This window comes from Haematobia irritans, chromosome 1, assembly GCF_050003625.1.
Source record: "Haematobia irritans isolate KBUSLIRL chromosome 1, ASM5000362v1, whole genome shotgun sequence".
NCBI classification, from domain to species: Eukaryota; Metazoa; Arthropoda; class Insecta; order Diptera; family Muscidae; genus Haematobia; species Haematobia irritans.
In genome coordinates, this window is record NC_134397.1 from 156658527 (window position 1) to 156675659 (window position 17133).

General features: G+C 29.7%; 2 protein-coding genes across 2 annotated transcripts in view; one reads left to right on the forward strand and one right to left on the reverse strand.

The window, feature by feature from the left end:
• Nucleotides 1–17133, reverse strand: part of cv-c (RhoGTPase activating protein) — a 382780-nt gene that overhangs the window by 153800 nt on the left and 211847 nt on the right. The window lies entirely within an intron of this gene.
• On the forward strand, nt 403–17116 carry natalisin. The gene is made up of 3 exons (XM_075292005.1): nt 403–1632; nt 12291–12664; nt 15525–17116. The coding sequence occupies exons 1-3, from the start codon at nt 671–673 to the stop codon at nt 16847–16849; spliced, it is 2661 nt and encodes an 886-aa protein (XP_075148120.1). The 5' UTR covers nt 403–670; the 3' UTR covers nt 16850–17116.

Genomic DNA, 17133 nt, shown 5'->3' on the forward strand with positions numbered 1-17133 from the left:
AATAGAAAAATGGTCATTCATTCACAATAGAATCATAATCAAAATCAAGCTTCATACAATGTCACGGTTGCAACAGTCTTCACTCATCGTGGAGAAAGACGATAGTGATCCCCAAAGGAATCGTGAATATCATACATACAAACATAGCTTTTGAAGGGAGAATAAGGCAACATTTGTTGCTCTATGCATATATGAAGGGACCTCAATTTCTGCGTCTGCCAGAAACCAAGCAGAACGTGGAACACCTCCAGCTAATTGTGTGGGCATACATACGGACCAAGGATACTTTTACTAGGCGTATGTCGAAAAAAAAAGTTCTATGAAAAATTGCTATAAAAGCAGCATAAATTTCACAATCAACTTTCAGTTTCTAAAGAAAATTGCACAAAGAAACAGAAACGTGAACCATCTCTCTGGACTAACTGCATTGGTTGGTCACCCAAGTGGTGGTGAAGTGTAGTGACGAGACCAAGTGAAAAATTCAAAACCACCAAAAAATTGTTTCTGTTTTTTAATTTGGAACAGTAACCAAAACGAAAAAAAACCTAATTTGAACTCTTGGTCAAATTGGGCAATCCCTTCGAAATTCTCAATACCAAAGGTGGTCTTTGTATGGCCCTAACCCAATAGGATTATTTCGTGTGTTCAAAGAGACAACACTAAGTTCACCATGAAGATCACACTAGCCGTGTTATTTTTGGCCATACTGACAATTTATTGCAAATGTATGGCAGTGTTATCTTTACCACCATCGCTTATCGCCCGGGCGGCATCCTTGGAGGCAACACAAACTCCAAAGGTCTCCCCACTCAGTGCTAAGACTGATGCTGATGCAGACCAAGCACAAAGAAATGCTCAACAAGTTGAAATTGGTAATCCTAGCGATGTGGTTCAGGGTTCGATGCTGCTGAAAAATCTCAAGAACTTGTGGCCCAAGAATTTCGCCTTACACAAACGTGAGCCTGATGCAGCCTTTGAAGATGCTATCGCCGCTCCATTGCTTCAACCCATGGTTGCAATTAAGAATAACAAAAATGCCCTACAGCAGCTGCAGCAGAAGGCACAGCAGCAGCAGCATCATCATCCTCCTATCGAGCAATATATCGACGACAATGGAAATAATAATTTTTTGAAAATGGAATCAAGCGCCAGTAATTTCAAACAACCCATAATGGTCCATTCGCCGCAAATGGAGGACTATGAAGATGGTGACGGTGGTGAAGACAATGAACACCTTCAAATAACTGGTCTTGAAGACTATGACCATGATAATGGCCAGGAATATGATTCAAATGAATGGCTGAATCAAGCCATAAGCAACAACAAGATGATGGACGATATTGTTGTCTCGCCACCATCAACTCGTCCGTATTTTCCAGCAATAGAAATTAGCCAAGATGATGGGAAGGATGACGAAGAGGAGCAGGACGATGATGAAGTCTATGATTCCCTCAATGCATTTGCTAATACTGATCTAGACAATAGACCAGACAACGATGATGGCTCAATGGTTTGGAGCAAATACCTAAGACCTTTAAAATATTCAACGACAACGAATAAACCATGTCAGTCGGAAAATGAAAACAATTGCCCAGAGGAGATCTTTAATCGTGGTGGCCTCAATGTTAACAGGTGAGTTTGAAATCCCTCCAACTATTAAAGGGATTGAGCAAGGAAAATAAAGAAGGATAAAACGAGGCGAAAGAACAAAAACAAAACTTGGTTAATTGGTGCCAACATCAGCAGATACTGAAGGTTTTTTCCTGCTGTACAGTGATCTGTGTAATACAGTGGTTTCGAATTGAAATTTCTTGTAATTACAATTAAATGTAAATTTAGTTAAAAAAATTATAGAAAACGTGGTTAAGGGTATACCAAGCGGAAGGAATTTTCTATAGAAATAAAATTTTGAAAAAATTTTCTATAGAAATAAAATTTTGACAAAATTTTCTATAGAAATAAAATTTTGACAAAATTTTCTATAGAAATAAAATTTTTAAACATTTTTCAAGAGAAAAAAAATTTGATAAAATTATCTATGGAAATAAGATGTTGACAAAATAGAAATAAAATTTTTATAAAATTTTCTATAGAAATAAAATTGTGACGAAATTTTCTAGAAATAATTTTTTCTATAGAAATAAAATTTTGACAAAATTTTCTATAAAAATAAAAAAGATTTTTTATAGAAATAAAATTTATGCAAAATTTTCTGCAGAAATAAAATTTTGACAAAATTTTCTATAGAAATAAAATTTTGACAAAATTTTCTATAGAAATAAAATTTTGAACAAGTTTTCTATAGAAATAAACTTTTTACAAAATTTTCTATAGAAATAAACTTTTTACAAAATTTTCTATAGAAATAAAATTTTGACAAAATTTTCTATAGAAATAAAATTTTGACAAAATTTTCTATACAAATAAAATTTTGACAAAATTTCTACAGAAATAAAATTTCGACAAAATTTTCTATAGAAATAAAATTTTGGTAAAATTTTCTATAGAAAAAAAATTGACAAATTTTTCGAGAGAAATAAAATTTTGACAAATTTTTCGAGAGAAATAAAATTTGACAGAATTTAAAAAAAAAAGTAAAATGTTGACAACATTTTCTATAGAAATAAAATTTTGACATAATTTTCGAGTGAAATAAAATTTTAACGAAATTTTCTATAGAAATAAAATTTTGACAAAATTTTCTATAGAAATAAAATTTTGGTAAAATTTTCTATAGAAATAAAATTTTGATAAATTTTTCGAGAGAAATAAAATTTCGACAAATTTTTCGAGAGAAATAAAATTTTGACAAAATTTTCTATAGAAATAAAATTTTGTCATAATTTTCGAGTGAAATAAAATTTTGATAATATTTTCGAGAGAAACAAAATTTTGACAAAATGTTCTATGGAAATAAAATTTTGACAAAATTTTCTATAGAAATAAAATTTTGACAAAATTTTCTATAGAAATAAAATTGTGAAAAAATTTTCTTTAGAAATAAAATTTTAACAAAATTTTCTATAGAAATAAAATTTTGACAAAATTTTCTATAGAAATAAAATTTTGCCATAATTTTCGAGTGAAATAAAATTTTGATAAATTTTTCGAGAGAAAAAAAAATTGACAAATTTTTCGAGAAAAATAAAATTTTGACAACATTTTCTATAGAAATGAAATTTTGACAACATTTTCTATAGAAATGAAATTTTGACAACATTTTCTATAGAAATGAAATTTTGACAAAATTTTAAATAGAAATGAAATTTTGACAGAATTTTCGCGAAAAATACAAGTTTGACAAAATTTTCTATAGAAATAAAATGTTGACAAAATTTTCTATAGGCAATATTTTCTACAGACAAATAAATAAAATTTTGACAAAATTTTCTGTAGAAATGAAATTTTGACAAAATTTTCTATAGAAATAAAATTTTGACAAAATTTTCTGTAGAAATTAAATTTTGACAGAATTTTCTATAGAAATAAAATTTTGACATAATTTTCTATAGAAATAAAATTTTGACAAAATTTTCTATAGAAATAAAATTTTGACAAAATTTTCTATAGAAATAAAATTTTTACAAAATTTTCGAGAGAAAAAAAAATTTGACAAATTTTTCGAATTTTGACAAATTTTTTGAGAGAAATAAAATTTTGTCATAATTTTCGAGTGAAATAAAATTTTGTCATAATTTTCGAGTGAAATAAAATTTTGTCATAATTTTCGAGTGAAACAAAATTTTTTTAGAAATAAAATTTTGACATAATTTTATATGGAAATAAAATTTTGACAACATTTTCTATGGAAATAAAATTTTGACAAAATTTTCTATAGAAATAAAATTTTGACAAAATTTTATATCGAAATAAAATTTTGACAAAATTTTATATGGAAATAAAAATTTGACAAAATTTTCTTTAGAAATAAAATTTTGACAAAATTTTTATATGGGAATAAAATGTTGACTAAATATTCGAGAGAAAAAAAATTTTGACAAAATTTTATATGGAAATAAAATTTTGACAAAATTTTCTTTGGAAATAAAATTTTGACAAAATTTTCGAGAGAAAGAAAATTTTGACAAAATTTTCGAGAGAAAGAAAATTTTGAGAAAATTTGCCCACTGTACTTAGTTGCCCGTAAATCTGATCAGTTGCGCCTGCCTGCATAAATAAAAGTGAAGATGAATGAAACACCATAAAATGGTCTGGTCTACAATGTTGTGTGCCTCATGATGGTGTTCACTTGAGAGTTAAGACCCATTTCTTTCTGAGTGTTTTTGTTTTTTTCGGTTTTGCAAATTTTTTTTGTTTAGTGAAATACGTCAAGGTTGCAGTGAAAGTGTTTGTGTCGGTAGGCCGTGTTTGTTGCAAACGCAATGTCGGACTACGTCAAATGGTAATGGTAAGCTTTTTAAGTGCTACAGCATCGTAATTTTCATTTTGGCAGCATTACAAAATATTATCTCCATGGCTGAAGTCCGTTTATGGATGAGAGGGTATCATCCATACATACATACAGGCTGATATCAGCAAATTGTTGCTGCCGCCAGTCAGTCAGTCGTTCATGGTTTATGTACCTCTTTAGGCTTTAACTGCAACAACCAACAGCATTGGCTAATCTTGTCTTCTTTCGTTGCACTGACTGTTTCAGTGTTTTCAGTTCAGTTAAATATTTTAGCCATTCAGTTTCAGGCTTACCTGCTTATCTGGTGCTTGATGATGCCTTAGCATCAGCATTAAGTGTTGTGTTAAATATTTGACCGCTGGTTGTCACTTCCAGCCTTTTTTTGTCTTCTTCTACTAAAGAGTGGTTCATATTTTCTCACTGTTTTGTAGAAGCGTCTATAGAAATTTTAAAATCCATAAATCGATCTTTAGTTATGACCACCACTAAGAGGAAGAGGCGGAGCTCTGATGTTTATGTGGCATTGTTTCGTGAAAAGTGTGTGAAGAATTTTCACAAAACACTATTCACACAGTGACTTATATTGAGTTTGAAGAGGGGGTCATAATTCAATTGAATGGGAAATCTTATGAGAGACTGAGCTGCGAAATTTAGTAAACATATCAATTATGAAGAAACCATAAGTTTTCATAGTTTTTCTAATTTCACGGCATTTAGTGCAAGACTAATTAGGCCAATTTGAAGTGTTAAAATTTATAGTAATTTTAGTTAATTTAATATTTAATCTAATTTAATATAATATATTTTTAGTTTATAATATTTTTAATATTACTTTTATCTTTGCTTTTATTTTTATTGTTATGGTTATATTTTTAATTTTAATTATTATTATAATTTTAATTTTACTTTAAATTTAAATTTAGTTTCAATTTTATTTTTAATTTAACTTTAGTTTTGATTTTAATTTTATTTATTTATTTATAGTTGATACTAAATTTATAGTAAATATAATATTAGTATAAAGATATAAAAAAGCATTGACAACTGAGGCCATCAGCTAAAGATTTTAATTTTAATTATATATGTTTACTGTTAAACTCAATTTTCTCAAATTAACTAATTTTTTGAATATTACAAAATTGCAGCAGACAGTTTTTTACACAGCGATTTTTATATTTCATACAACAAATGAATAAACATAAAAATTCATCATATATTTATATAATAACTAAATAAATTTCTCCTAACTTACACAACTCCCTGATGTTTACTATGCATTGTAATTTTCCTTGATTATATAGAATAAAGTGTTCGCTTTAATAACTATAATTACAAATGAATTGAACTCCTTCCTAATCCAATAACAGCATAGCTGCAAGCATGTATTTCAAGTTTATTTTTTTGAATAACTTGGCAATATAAATTCCTGGCTGGAGGTAAATTTTTGTTACCATCAGAAGGAGACTTTTTTCAATAAAACAAGAAACAAAATTATTCGCTTCACTTTCATTTTCGATAATTACACATCATATACACAGAGCTCAATGATCGCCGGCGATCCAATCAAATATTCCACAAAAGCAAAAGTGTTTTGCTCTTTCTTATCAAACATTGGCAGTTGATCGAACATACCCAGTACTCTTTAATTGAAATATCAGACCATATCGATATGGTGTAATTTTTTTTGGCTTTCCTTTGATTCCTTTTGATCAGTATTGAGACAAACAATCTTTGGCTCCAGCAGAACTTCACTCACGTCTTTTGTGATGGTTTTCATAAATAATATGAATAACACAAAAAAATCTATCTTTATTAATACATGGAATTTATTAATAAAATTTAACAAACTTTGAACGCCTTTTCTTCAATCATTTATAAAGTACAGGGTATTGTAAAATTAACAAAAACAACTAAATATGATTGAATAAAGTTGGTTTTTTATGTTTACTGCAAAAAGATCATCATTCCCGGTGGCAATATATGTAAAATATTTCCGTCTTTCATAAATACCCTATACATTGGAATAAAGTAAACTATGCTGAACATTGACTTTGCAACACAAAAAAAAAATTATGGTGCCTGCAGAAGTAGTATTGTTCTCAAATTGACAACATGCTTCCTACAAGAATTGGACTCAGTCAGTAAGGTGTCATACAACACTAAAGTGCAATTCACTCTTGTTTTATTCGATCCTGGCCAAGGTGAAGATTGACGATATCAAATCGAAATATTGGCTCCAATAAAATAAAATTCGAATAACAAATATCCGGAGTTTTTTTATTTATGACCTAGAGCTGGACTAAAACCAAAAATGTAGTTAAACACAGATCAACAATTCAAAATTAAATAAAATTTTATTTCTATAGAAAATTTTGTCAAAATTTTATTTCTATAGAAAATTTGTCAAAATTTTATTTCTATAGAAAATTGTGTCAAAATTTTGTTTCTATAGAAAATTTTGTCAAAATGTTATTTCTATAGATAATTTTATCAAGCTTTTATTTCCATAGAAAATTCTGCCAAAATGTTATTTCTATAGAAAATTTTGTCAAAATTTTATTTCTATAGAAAATTCTGTCAAAATTTTATTTCTATAGAAAATTTTGTCAAAATTTTATTTCTATAGACAATTTTGTCAAAATTTTATTTCTATAGAAAATTTTGTCAACAATTTAGTTCTGTAGAAAATTTTGTCAGAATTTTATTTCTATTGTACAGTTTGTCAAAATTTTATTTCTATAGAAAATTTTGTCAAAAGTTTATTTCTATAGAAAATTTTGTCAAAATTTTATTTCTATAGAAAATTTTGTCAAAATTTTATTTCTATAGACACTTTGTCAAAATTTTATTTCTATAGAAAATTTTGTCAAAATTTTATTTCTATAGAAAATTTTGTCAAAATTTTGCGTCTATAGAAAATTTTTTCAATATTTTTCGTCTATAGAAAATGTTGTCAAAAATGTATTTCTATAGAAAATTTTGTCAAAATTTTATTTCTGTAAAAAATTGTGGTCAACATTTTATTTCTATAGAAAACTGTGGTCACAATTTTATTTCTATAGAAAATTTTGTCAAAATTTTATTTCTATAGAAAATTTTGTCAAAATTTTATTTCTATAGAAAATTTTGCGTCTATAGAAAGTTTTGTCAATATTTTGCGTCTATAGAAAATTTTGTCAAAAATTTGTTTCTGTAGATAATTTTATCAAAATTTTATTTCTATAGAAAATTTTGTCAAAATTTTATTTCTGTAGAAAATTTTGTCAAAATTTTATTTCTATAGAAAATTTTGTCAAAATTCTATTTCTATAGATAATTTTGTCAAAATTTTATTTCTATATTCTATTTTGTCAAAATTTTATTTCTATAGAAAATTTTGTCAAAATTTTATTTCTATGGAAAATTTTGTCAAAATTTTATTTCTATAGAATATTTTGTCAAAATTTTATTTCTATAGAAAATTTTGTCAAAATTTTATTTCTATAGAAAATTTTGTCAAATTTTTATTTCTATAGAAAATTTTGTCAAAATTTTATTTCTATAGAAAATTTTGTCAAAATTTTATTTCTGTAGAAAATTTTGTCAAAATTTTATTTCTATAGAAAATTTTGTCAAAATTTTATTTCTATAGAAAATTTTGTGAAAATTTTATTTCTATAGAAAATTTTGTCAAAATGTTATTCTTATAGACAATTTTGTCAAAATTTTATTTCTATGGAAAATTTTGTCAAAATTTTATTTCTATAGAAAATTTTGTCAAAATTTTATTTCTATAGAAAATGTTGTCAACATTTTATTTCTATAGAAAATTTTGTCAAACTTTTATTAATATAGAAAATTTTGTCAAAATTTTATTTCTATAAAAATTTTGTCAAAATTTTATTTATATAGAATATTTTGTCAAAATTTTATTTGTATAGAAAATTTTGTCGAAATTTTGCGTCTATAGAAAATTTGTTTCTATTTTATAGAAAAATTGGGTTGTGAGTTTTAGAATGATCTGATCCCCACCTAGTGTAAGGTTTGTAAAATTCGTATTTACTTCAGTTAGTTTCACGCACTACTGGTGATACTTGTCCCCTATTGGGTTTCAGTTTGCTGGCAATTGCCCTGATTACAGCGGGCGATAATGTGCCAATTGTCAGTCAGTCAGTTTCAGCCCCAATGTCCGCCTTGGTTTTTTGTTTCGTTTGGTCAATGCAAATAATAAATTTTTCATGAAATTCGAAAAGTGAAATTTGTTGTGAAGTAAACAAAAACCTCTTCTACTTCATCGATATATCTGATGACGATGATGATGATGGTCTAAGCAACGACCTGATATTCCTTTTGTCTGCCCTCTCATTCGTACGTCTGTCCATCTTGTGGAAGGCTTTGATATTTATACAAGAAAAGCCTAAGAAAACCAGTAGTTCGATTGATCAAGTCCGTTCGTTCGTTCTGTTTTCCTTTCAATTATTCATAAATTCAAAGAGACCAAAAAGAGAGAGAGAGAGAGAAACGGAGAACGAGAAGAAGGAAGAGAGAGATAGACTTTATCTTTAACATTACATCCCAATGTTATGGTGATTGCCTTTTGTGATATTTGGTTACTTGGCATAAGGTAAATTTCCTTGCTATGCCATGGCAGATTCCTTCCATCAGTTGGTAAGTCAGTTATTCTCTCCTGGTTGCTTTTTTATTTTTTTTTGTGCTGAATTAATGGGATTTACTTGTCATATTAAAATGAATTAAGTTGGTTTTTTCATAGTTGAATATTTCATTCCTTTGCTTTGAAGCCTTTACTTTTGTCGCTATGAACACCCAGAGTGCAGAGCTCAAATTACCTTTCGGTTGTTGTTTTTTTTACCAAATTAAGAAAGTGATTAATTGTTGTTTTATTGAATGCTTTTTCCAATGGGACATATTGTTATTACAATAAACATTTTTTTCCCCAAAAACTCTTGGTACTTGTTCTTTGTTTATTTCCTCGATAATGGTTTTTGTTTGTATTCCTTGTATCTGTGGTCTTATCTTAACGGTATTTCTTGCTTCGTTAAATGTTTGGCGATAAATTAAGGATCGGAGATACATTTTGTAATAGATTATCTGTCAAGTTTGAGTGGGTGGTCCTAGTGGTTTTCCAAAGGAAGGGAAAATAAATATTAAAATGAAAGATACTGCACAGAAAAAAATATCACCAAAATTTTTCCTATTACAATTTGAATTTCTAATAAAAATTGTAAAAAATATTCAAATAAATATTTAAAAGATTTAACTATTTTTTAATTAAAGAAATAAATATAATACATAGTTTTTTTTTTTTAATTGGACCTATTAATTTGCTAATGTGGTAATTGGTTGGTGATTGAGACCATTTTTGTGAGTGAAGAAAGTAAAATTTTTTTTTCAGTGTGACGTGAAAAATCTTTATGTAAGACAGTAGAGAGGGCAAATATCACCAAAATGTTTACAAATAAATTTTAAGTGAATTTTATAAAATGTTCTAAAAATAAATAATTAATTTGTATATTTTGTAATTTTTTAGTGAATTAAAATTTAAATTGAATTTTATGAAATATTGTAGAATAATTAAGTAGCTCAATTATTTTCTAATTAAGGCAAAAATAAATCAAAAATACAATTTCGTCCGGTCACTTAATTTGTAAATTTGGTACTTGTTTGGTTCTGTGAATGTTTGGTTCTATGATTTCTGTGAATGAAGAAATACTAAATAAAAATAAATTCGTCTTTCGTGATTTAAGATAAAAAAAAGTTCTGAGTGAAAATCTTTATCTAAAACAAAAATAATAATAAACAAGTAAGAAAAGTCTAAAGTCGGGCAGGGCCGACTATATTATACCCTGCACCACTTTGTAGATCTAAATTGTCGATACCATATCACATCCGTCAAATCTGTTGGGTGCTATATATAAAGGTTTGTCCCAAATACATACATTTAAATATCACTCGATTTGGACAGAATTTGATAGACTTTTACAAAATCTATAGACTCAAAATTTAAGTTTGCTAATGCACTAGGGTGGAACACAATTTTAGTAAAAAAATATGAGAAACATTTAAATATGAAGCAATTTTAAGGAAACTTCGCAAAAGTTTATTTATGATTTATCGCTCGATATATATGTCTTAGAAGTTTAGGAAAATAAGAGTCATTTTTACAACTTTTCGACTAAGCAATGGCGATTTAACAAGGAAAATGTTGGTATTTTGACCATTTTTGTCGAAATCAGAAAAACTTATATATGGGAGCTATATCTAAATCTGAACCGATTTCAATCAAATTTGGCACACATGCCTATATTACTAATTGTACTCCTAGAGCAAAATTTCAACCAAATTGGACCAAAACTCTGGCTTTTAGGACCATATTAGTCCATATCGGGCGAAAGATATATATGGGAGCCATATCTAAATCTGAACCGATTTCAATCAAATTTTGCACACTTGACTATACTTCTAATTGTACTCCTAGTGCAAAATTTCAACCAAATTCGGCCAAAACTCTGGCTTCTGGGGCCATATAAGCCCATATCGGGCGAAAGATATATATGGGAGCTATATCTAAATCTGAACCGATTTCAATCAAACTTTGCACACTTGACTATACGACTAAGTGTTATGTTTGTACAAAATTTCAAGCAAATCGGTATAAAACTCTGGCTGCTGGGTCCATATTAGTGCATATCGCGCGAAAGATATATATGGGAGCTATATCTAAATCTGAACCGATTTCTTCCAAAATCAATAGGGTTCTATTCTGACCCAAATTAGGAACATGTGCCAAATTTGAAGGCGATTGGACTTAAATTGCGACCTAGACTTTGATCACAAAAATGTGTTCACAGACAGACGGACGGACAGACGGACATGGTTATATCGACTCAGGGACCCACCCTGAGCATTATTGCCAAAGACACCATGTGTTTATCTCGTCTCCTTCTAGGTGTTACAAGCATATGCACTAACTTATAATACCCTGTTCCACAGTGTGGTGCAGGGTATAAAAATATAACCAACATTTTTCCAATTATAATTTGAATGAAGTTTAAAATTTTTTCCATTAAAAATGTATGTGATTTAATTATTTTTGAATCGAAACAAAAATAAATCACAAAAATACAATATAAATTATTTTTATAATTGGATCACTTCATTTTTAATTTGAGATTGTTTGGTGATAGATATTATCATTTCTGTGAGCGAAGATATTTCAAATAAAAATTAATTAGACTTTCGTGATTTAAGACAAACATTTTTTTGTGAATCTTTATATATTATTAAATGGTTCTTTTTTCTGGAAAATCTTTATCTTTAATATAAAAAAAATTACCATTTTCTTAATTAAAACAAAACTAAATCACAAAAATTCGATAGCAATTATTTTGCCATTTGGTGATAGATACTAAAGTTTTTGTGAGAGAAGAAATTTCAAATAAATATAAATCGGACTTCCGTGATTTAAGACATTTTTTCCGTACGAGACGTAAACATCGTTTAGCTTAAAAAAAATAAAAAAAAAATTCTTTAACATTTTTCCAAATACAATTATAAGTGAATTTTTAAAAATATTCTTTAAATGACTAAAAGAAAAATAAATCATAAAAATACCATACCATTTATTTTTTTTTTATTAGATTAGATTTTTTATTTCAGTGATTCATACTCTCATTTTTATGAGTGAAGAAATTCCAAATAAAAATTAACTGGACTTTCGTAATTTAAGACAAAAACTATTTTTTCTTTCATCTTTATCTACGAAGATTTTTTACAAACTATAATATTTTACCAAATATATGGTTTAATACAATATTCTTAATATTTATCTTTGTTATAGTTTATGGATTTTTTAAGTGCTCGTCTTTTAACTTTTTTCCAGTAATCCAGAATACCCTTCCCATATTACCATTCATCCTAATGTTGAGCAAAGTTTGTTACCTCCATTCACATCTAATGTGGAATTTCCATCGACTTCTCGGGAAACTCATCCCCAAACGAATAATGATGATATTCTCTTATTACTGACCGCAGAACAAAGTCTAATGCAATTTCTAAATTGGGCTATGCATGAATTATATCCATATGGCAAATTTGCAAATGTTAGCGAACATGGTGCCGATCAATATCATCCAGAAATGTTTTGGTGGAAAAAAATGAATTTATCTGGACTGATGGAGCCACCAATGTATGTGGAGGAACCTCATTATATTATAGTGCGAAGGGAATATGATGGCGAAGAAGATATTAAAAAAGGTAAGTGAGGGGAGGTCACATTCACATTCTTGAACTGAAAATTGTGAAATTATGAAAGTGGATTAATCCATATGATGAAAAAATAATATGTCTCGCCGCAAATAAAAAGTATCTACCAAAAAAATATCACCCAAATATTTTCAATTAAAAAGTTGATTGAAATTGAAAGCGTAATTCATTAAAAAATTAACTGATGCTATTAATTTTTAATGAAATTAAAAATAAACTCAATTAAGAAAATGATTGAAAAATTTTAAATTTTAATAAAAATAGAAATTATTCCAATTAACATTTTAGTTAAATAAATATATATTTAATAATAATAGGAAAAATCACAAGAAACTTTAAAATTTATAAAATTAAAAGAAAATGATTTCATCTAAAGGAATCATATATGTAAATAAATAAATATTAATTAATAATTGGTTCCCTCATTTAAAAAAAATTAATTAATTCTTTCGACCAAATTCAATGAATTTTTTATTAAGGATATTTTTTTTGTAATTAATTCTGTGATTGGTATCATTTTTCTGATTGAAGAAATTTCAATTAAAAAATTAATTGAATCAATTAATATTTCTGTGTAAATTCAAATTTCTCAAATAAAATTAAGGTTTATAAGGTTAAAAGCAAACATGTGCACAAGTTTTCCTATTAAATACATATATTAAATTATTATTATTAATTGTTAATTAAAAATAATTACAAAGTTAATTTATAATTAATTTAGTTGACTTTAATTTAGACTCATTTGAATTATTTTTATAACTTAACATAGATAGGGCCAGCTAAATTTATTTATCTTAATAGTGAAATTATATTGGGTAGTAAAAAAGTATTTTCGTAGTTCTAATCAAACTTCAATTTTTTTTATACCTCTTTTTATATATACCTATAGGATGGAATAGGACACTTAGAAATATTGGTCCGATAACCCATAAAGTATAAAAAATTCTTGGCCATGGTGAAATTCTAAGTCGCTCTAGCCGGACGGACAGTCCGTCCATGTGTCCGTCAGTTGACATCACACTAACCAACTGAAATATCCACTTGAAATGGCACAAAGACATATTTTGGGTATTGCTAATACATATACAGGGTGGCTGTTATGTAATGAAACAAACTAAAGCTCAATAGTTTTCTTAATTTTATCGATCGAAAGCAAGAACTATCGGAAATGATCGAAATTGTCATTTTTGGCAAGATTTTATCGGCCTTCAAACAGCCGATAAACCCAACTTTTATGTAATGAAACAAACTAAAGCTCAATAGTTTTCTTAATTTTATCGATCGAAAGCAAGAACTATCGGAAATGATCGAATTTGTCATTTTTGGCACGATTTTATTGGCTTTCAAATGGCCGGTAAACCCAACTCTCGCCGCACGAAAGTGACTCTGCTATATCTTGGTCCATTACCGGCAAGGCGACGTCTTGAGATGATCGGGAGCCACCGTGGTGCAATGGTTAGCATACCCGTCTTGCATACACAAGGTCGTGGGTTCTATTACTGCTTCGACCGAACACCAAAAAGTTTTTCAGCGGTGGATTATCCCACCTCAGTAATGCTGATGACATTTCTGAGGTTTCAAAGCTTCTCTAAGTGGTTTCACGCCGTTCGGACTCAGCTATAAAAAGGAGGTCCCTTGTCATTGAGCTTAACATGGAATCGGGCAGCACTCAGTGATAGGAGAGAAGTTCACCAATGTCGTATCACAATGGACTGAATAGTCTAAGTGAGCCTGATACATCGGGCTGCCACCTTACCTTACCTAACCTAAGATGATCGGCATTGCGTCTGGGGTATAATTTTCCAATATGCCCCAGATGGAAAAGTCCAATAGATTAATATTCGAAGATTTTTTTGTGCGGTACAAATAAAACAAAGAGCCTCATTTTCAAGCCAGTGGAATGTCCATGGGCTGAGACCGAAATTTTTGTCTACCCAGGACTTCAATACTGTCTTTAGGACAATTTGACCCCACGGACAATGAATACGAACGGGGAGCGACCATCAGTCGTTACGTCGGCCCACACCATTACCATCGGTGATGCTTGGGTTCTTGTGGCCAATCGATAGTGTACATATAGTCGACCTCTTTGGGAAGTAAATCCAATCAGTTTGTTCACTAAGTGCTTACTTCGGAATTGCTTCTCATAGAAGAAAGCCAAATCTGGTAACTGGCCACGTTGGTGCAAGCGAAGCAAAACCTTCAGCTTCAGCTCATGAGCATGTTTTCTACCACTGCGGCTTCAAATTCGATGAAATCGAACCTTCAATGATACGCGAAACAAAATATTTATTCACATTTAAATACTGGAGGGCTCTAACGATAGCAATTTGTGTTTTTTCCCAAGCACCTTATCACGCTTCAACTTCATCTCGAATAACTTTAATTCTGAATACAATTGATCAATATGCTTCCGTAAGTTTGTTAACAATAAAGCCGCAGGCTGCTAGAAATCTGTCAGCTACCAGACGAGCAGTTTAGACAAGATAGCAACTCGAAGTTGGTTGCAAATATATATTGCTTTAAATTATTTTTAATAGGTTCTTCTTCTTTCTTTTTGTAAATCAGTTTAACTATAACTATTTGTTGAATTTATTATCTTTTCATTTTGTATACAACTTTGAAGGAAATTGTCTATGTTAGATATTTGTCGCAGTAGTTCTCCTCCGTTAATGTATGAAGTTTCTCTATGTTTATGACTTAAATAAATCCTCAATAATTTGCACAATAATCATTTTAACTATAGTTTTTTTTTGTGTTTTGTTTTTGCTGAACTCCTATACATATTTTGCCATTTCTTTCAAAATAACACTTGTTCCATTTTCTCCCTCTTGTTGAATTGTTTACTTAGGCTTACATTCAAGAGATCCATTTATACCGCCAAGGGGACGTAAACATAATTTACCCGATCTTGATGCATTGTTGCAACGATACGAGACATTTGTACCCAATCGCGGTAGACGTGACAATATCAAAGATATTTTCAAATATGATGATCTCTTCTATCCGAATCGTGGCAAAAGACAAATGAGGCTATCTCAACAGCAACAACAACAACAACGCAGAATTGAGGACATCATTGGTAATGATGATACTGCTGGTGTTGGTGGTGCTAGCGAAGACATCAAACAAAAACTGCTAGAGCAGTTAATGAATGGCGAAAATGTAGTCTCTTGCACCACCGATGATAGTGATGTAGCATCTCCTCCATCTATACTCAAGACCTTGCAGCAATTGGAGGAAAATGTTATGGCAAAAATGAAGAGAAAATTACACCAAATGCAACAGCAAAATAGTTTTGATGAAATGTCCAATTTCAACAGCCACAAACCAATGACGACGACATCAAGAATGTCAACCACATATCAACCACAACAACGTATGAGGATGCTGGTGGAGCAACAGCAGCAGCAGCAGCAGCAGCAGCAGCAGCAGCAAAAACATCGAAATCTCGACAAACGCTTAAAATCAATAGGCAATATTTTACAACAACGAAAGCAGCAATTATCGACAACAGCGAATAGTAACAAAAACCTCCATGGCAGACGTCAATGGTGGAAGAAGAGATATTCGGTAACTAAAGGCAGCCGCAATGATCCAGCAACATCACAAGTCAGCAATAGTCCATCACGTATTGCTATGGCGGCTAATAGATTACATGCATTAAGATCAATGTCACCTTTGCAACATCACCGACAGCATCAACAACAACAGCAACAGGATCCAAACGATGGCGATAACACTGAATACCTTGGCACCAAATTTATATGGCAACCACAAAAAGCTCAACAATTGCCAATACAAAATGGAAAAACTCAACTACCGCCATTACGACTACGATCCTCTGTGGCATCAACATCGGCAACACCTTGGTCATTGTCATCCTCGATGGCAGAGCGACAATCATTAGCCCGGCAATTTGATCCTTTGTCTTGGCATAAATTACAAATGTTAAAACATCAATATCATCTACCACTATTGACAAAGCGACATTCACGATTGACAGCAGCATCGGGAGTAACACTGCATCCCAATCAACATTCTGGTATCTGGTATGGACCTCAACTGGCAACAACGCCTCTAGAGATGCAATTATCACCACATACAGCTGATTCAATCGGTGATAATTTCATGGCTAATGATCTTAAAAATCTTTTTGAAATGGCCCAAGATTAAACTTGAGATAGAGCAGGAAGGAGAAGCAAGAGAGGAAAGGAGGTGTTGGGGCAAGCAATTCATATTGGCTTTGACATCTAGGCCAAATTAAAATTCACTAAAATTGTATGGTTTTCCACAGGGAGGAGCGTTTATTTAATATTAGCAATGAAATTTAATTTTCCTTTTGTCCATAGGGATATCCAAATTAAAATATTGTACTTGTAAAAGGGTGGCTGGCTTCTTCTAAATTTATACATTTTTTTTGGTGTCCTAAATGTTAATATTTGTGTATATACTATTGA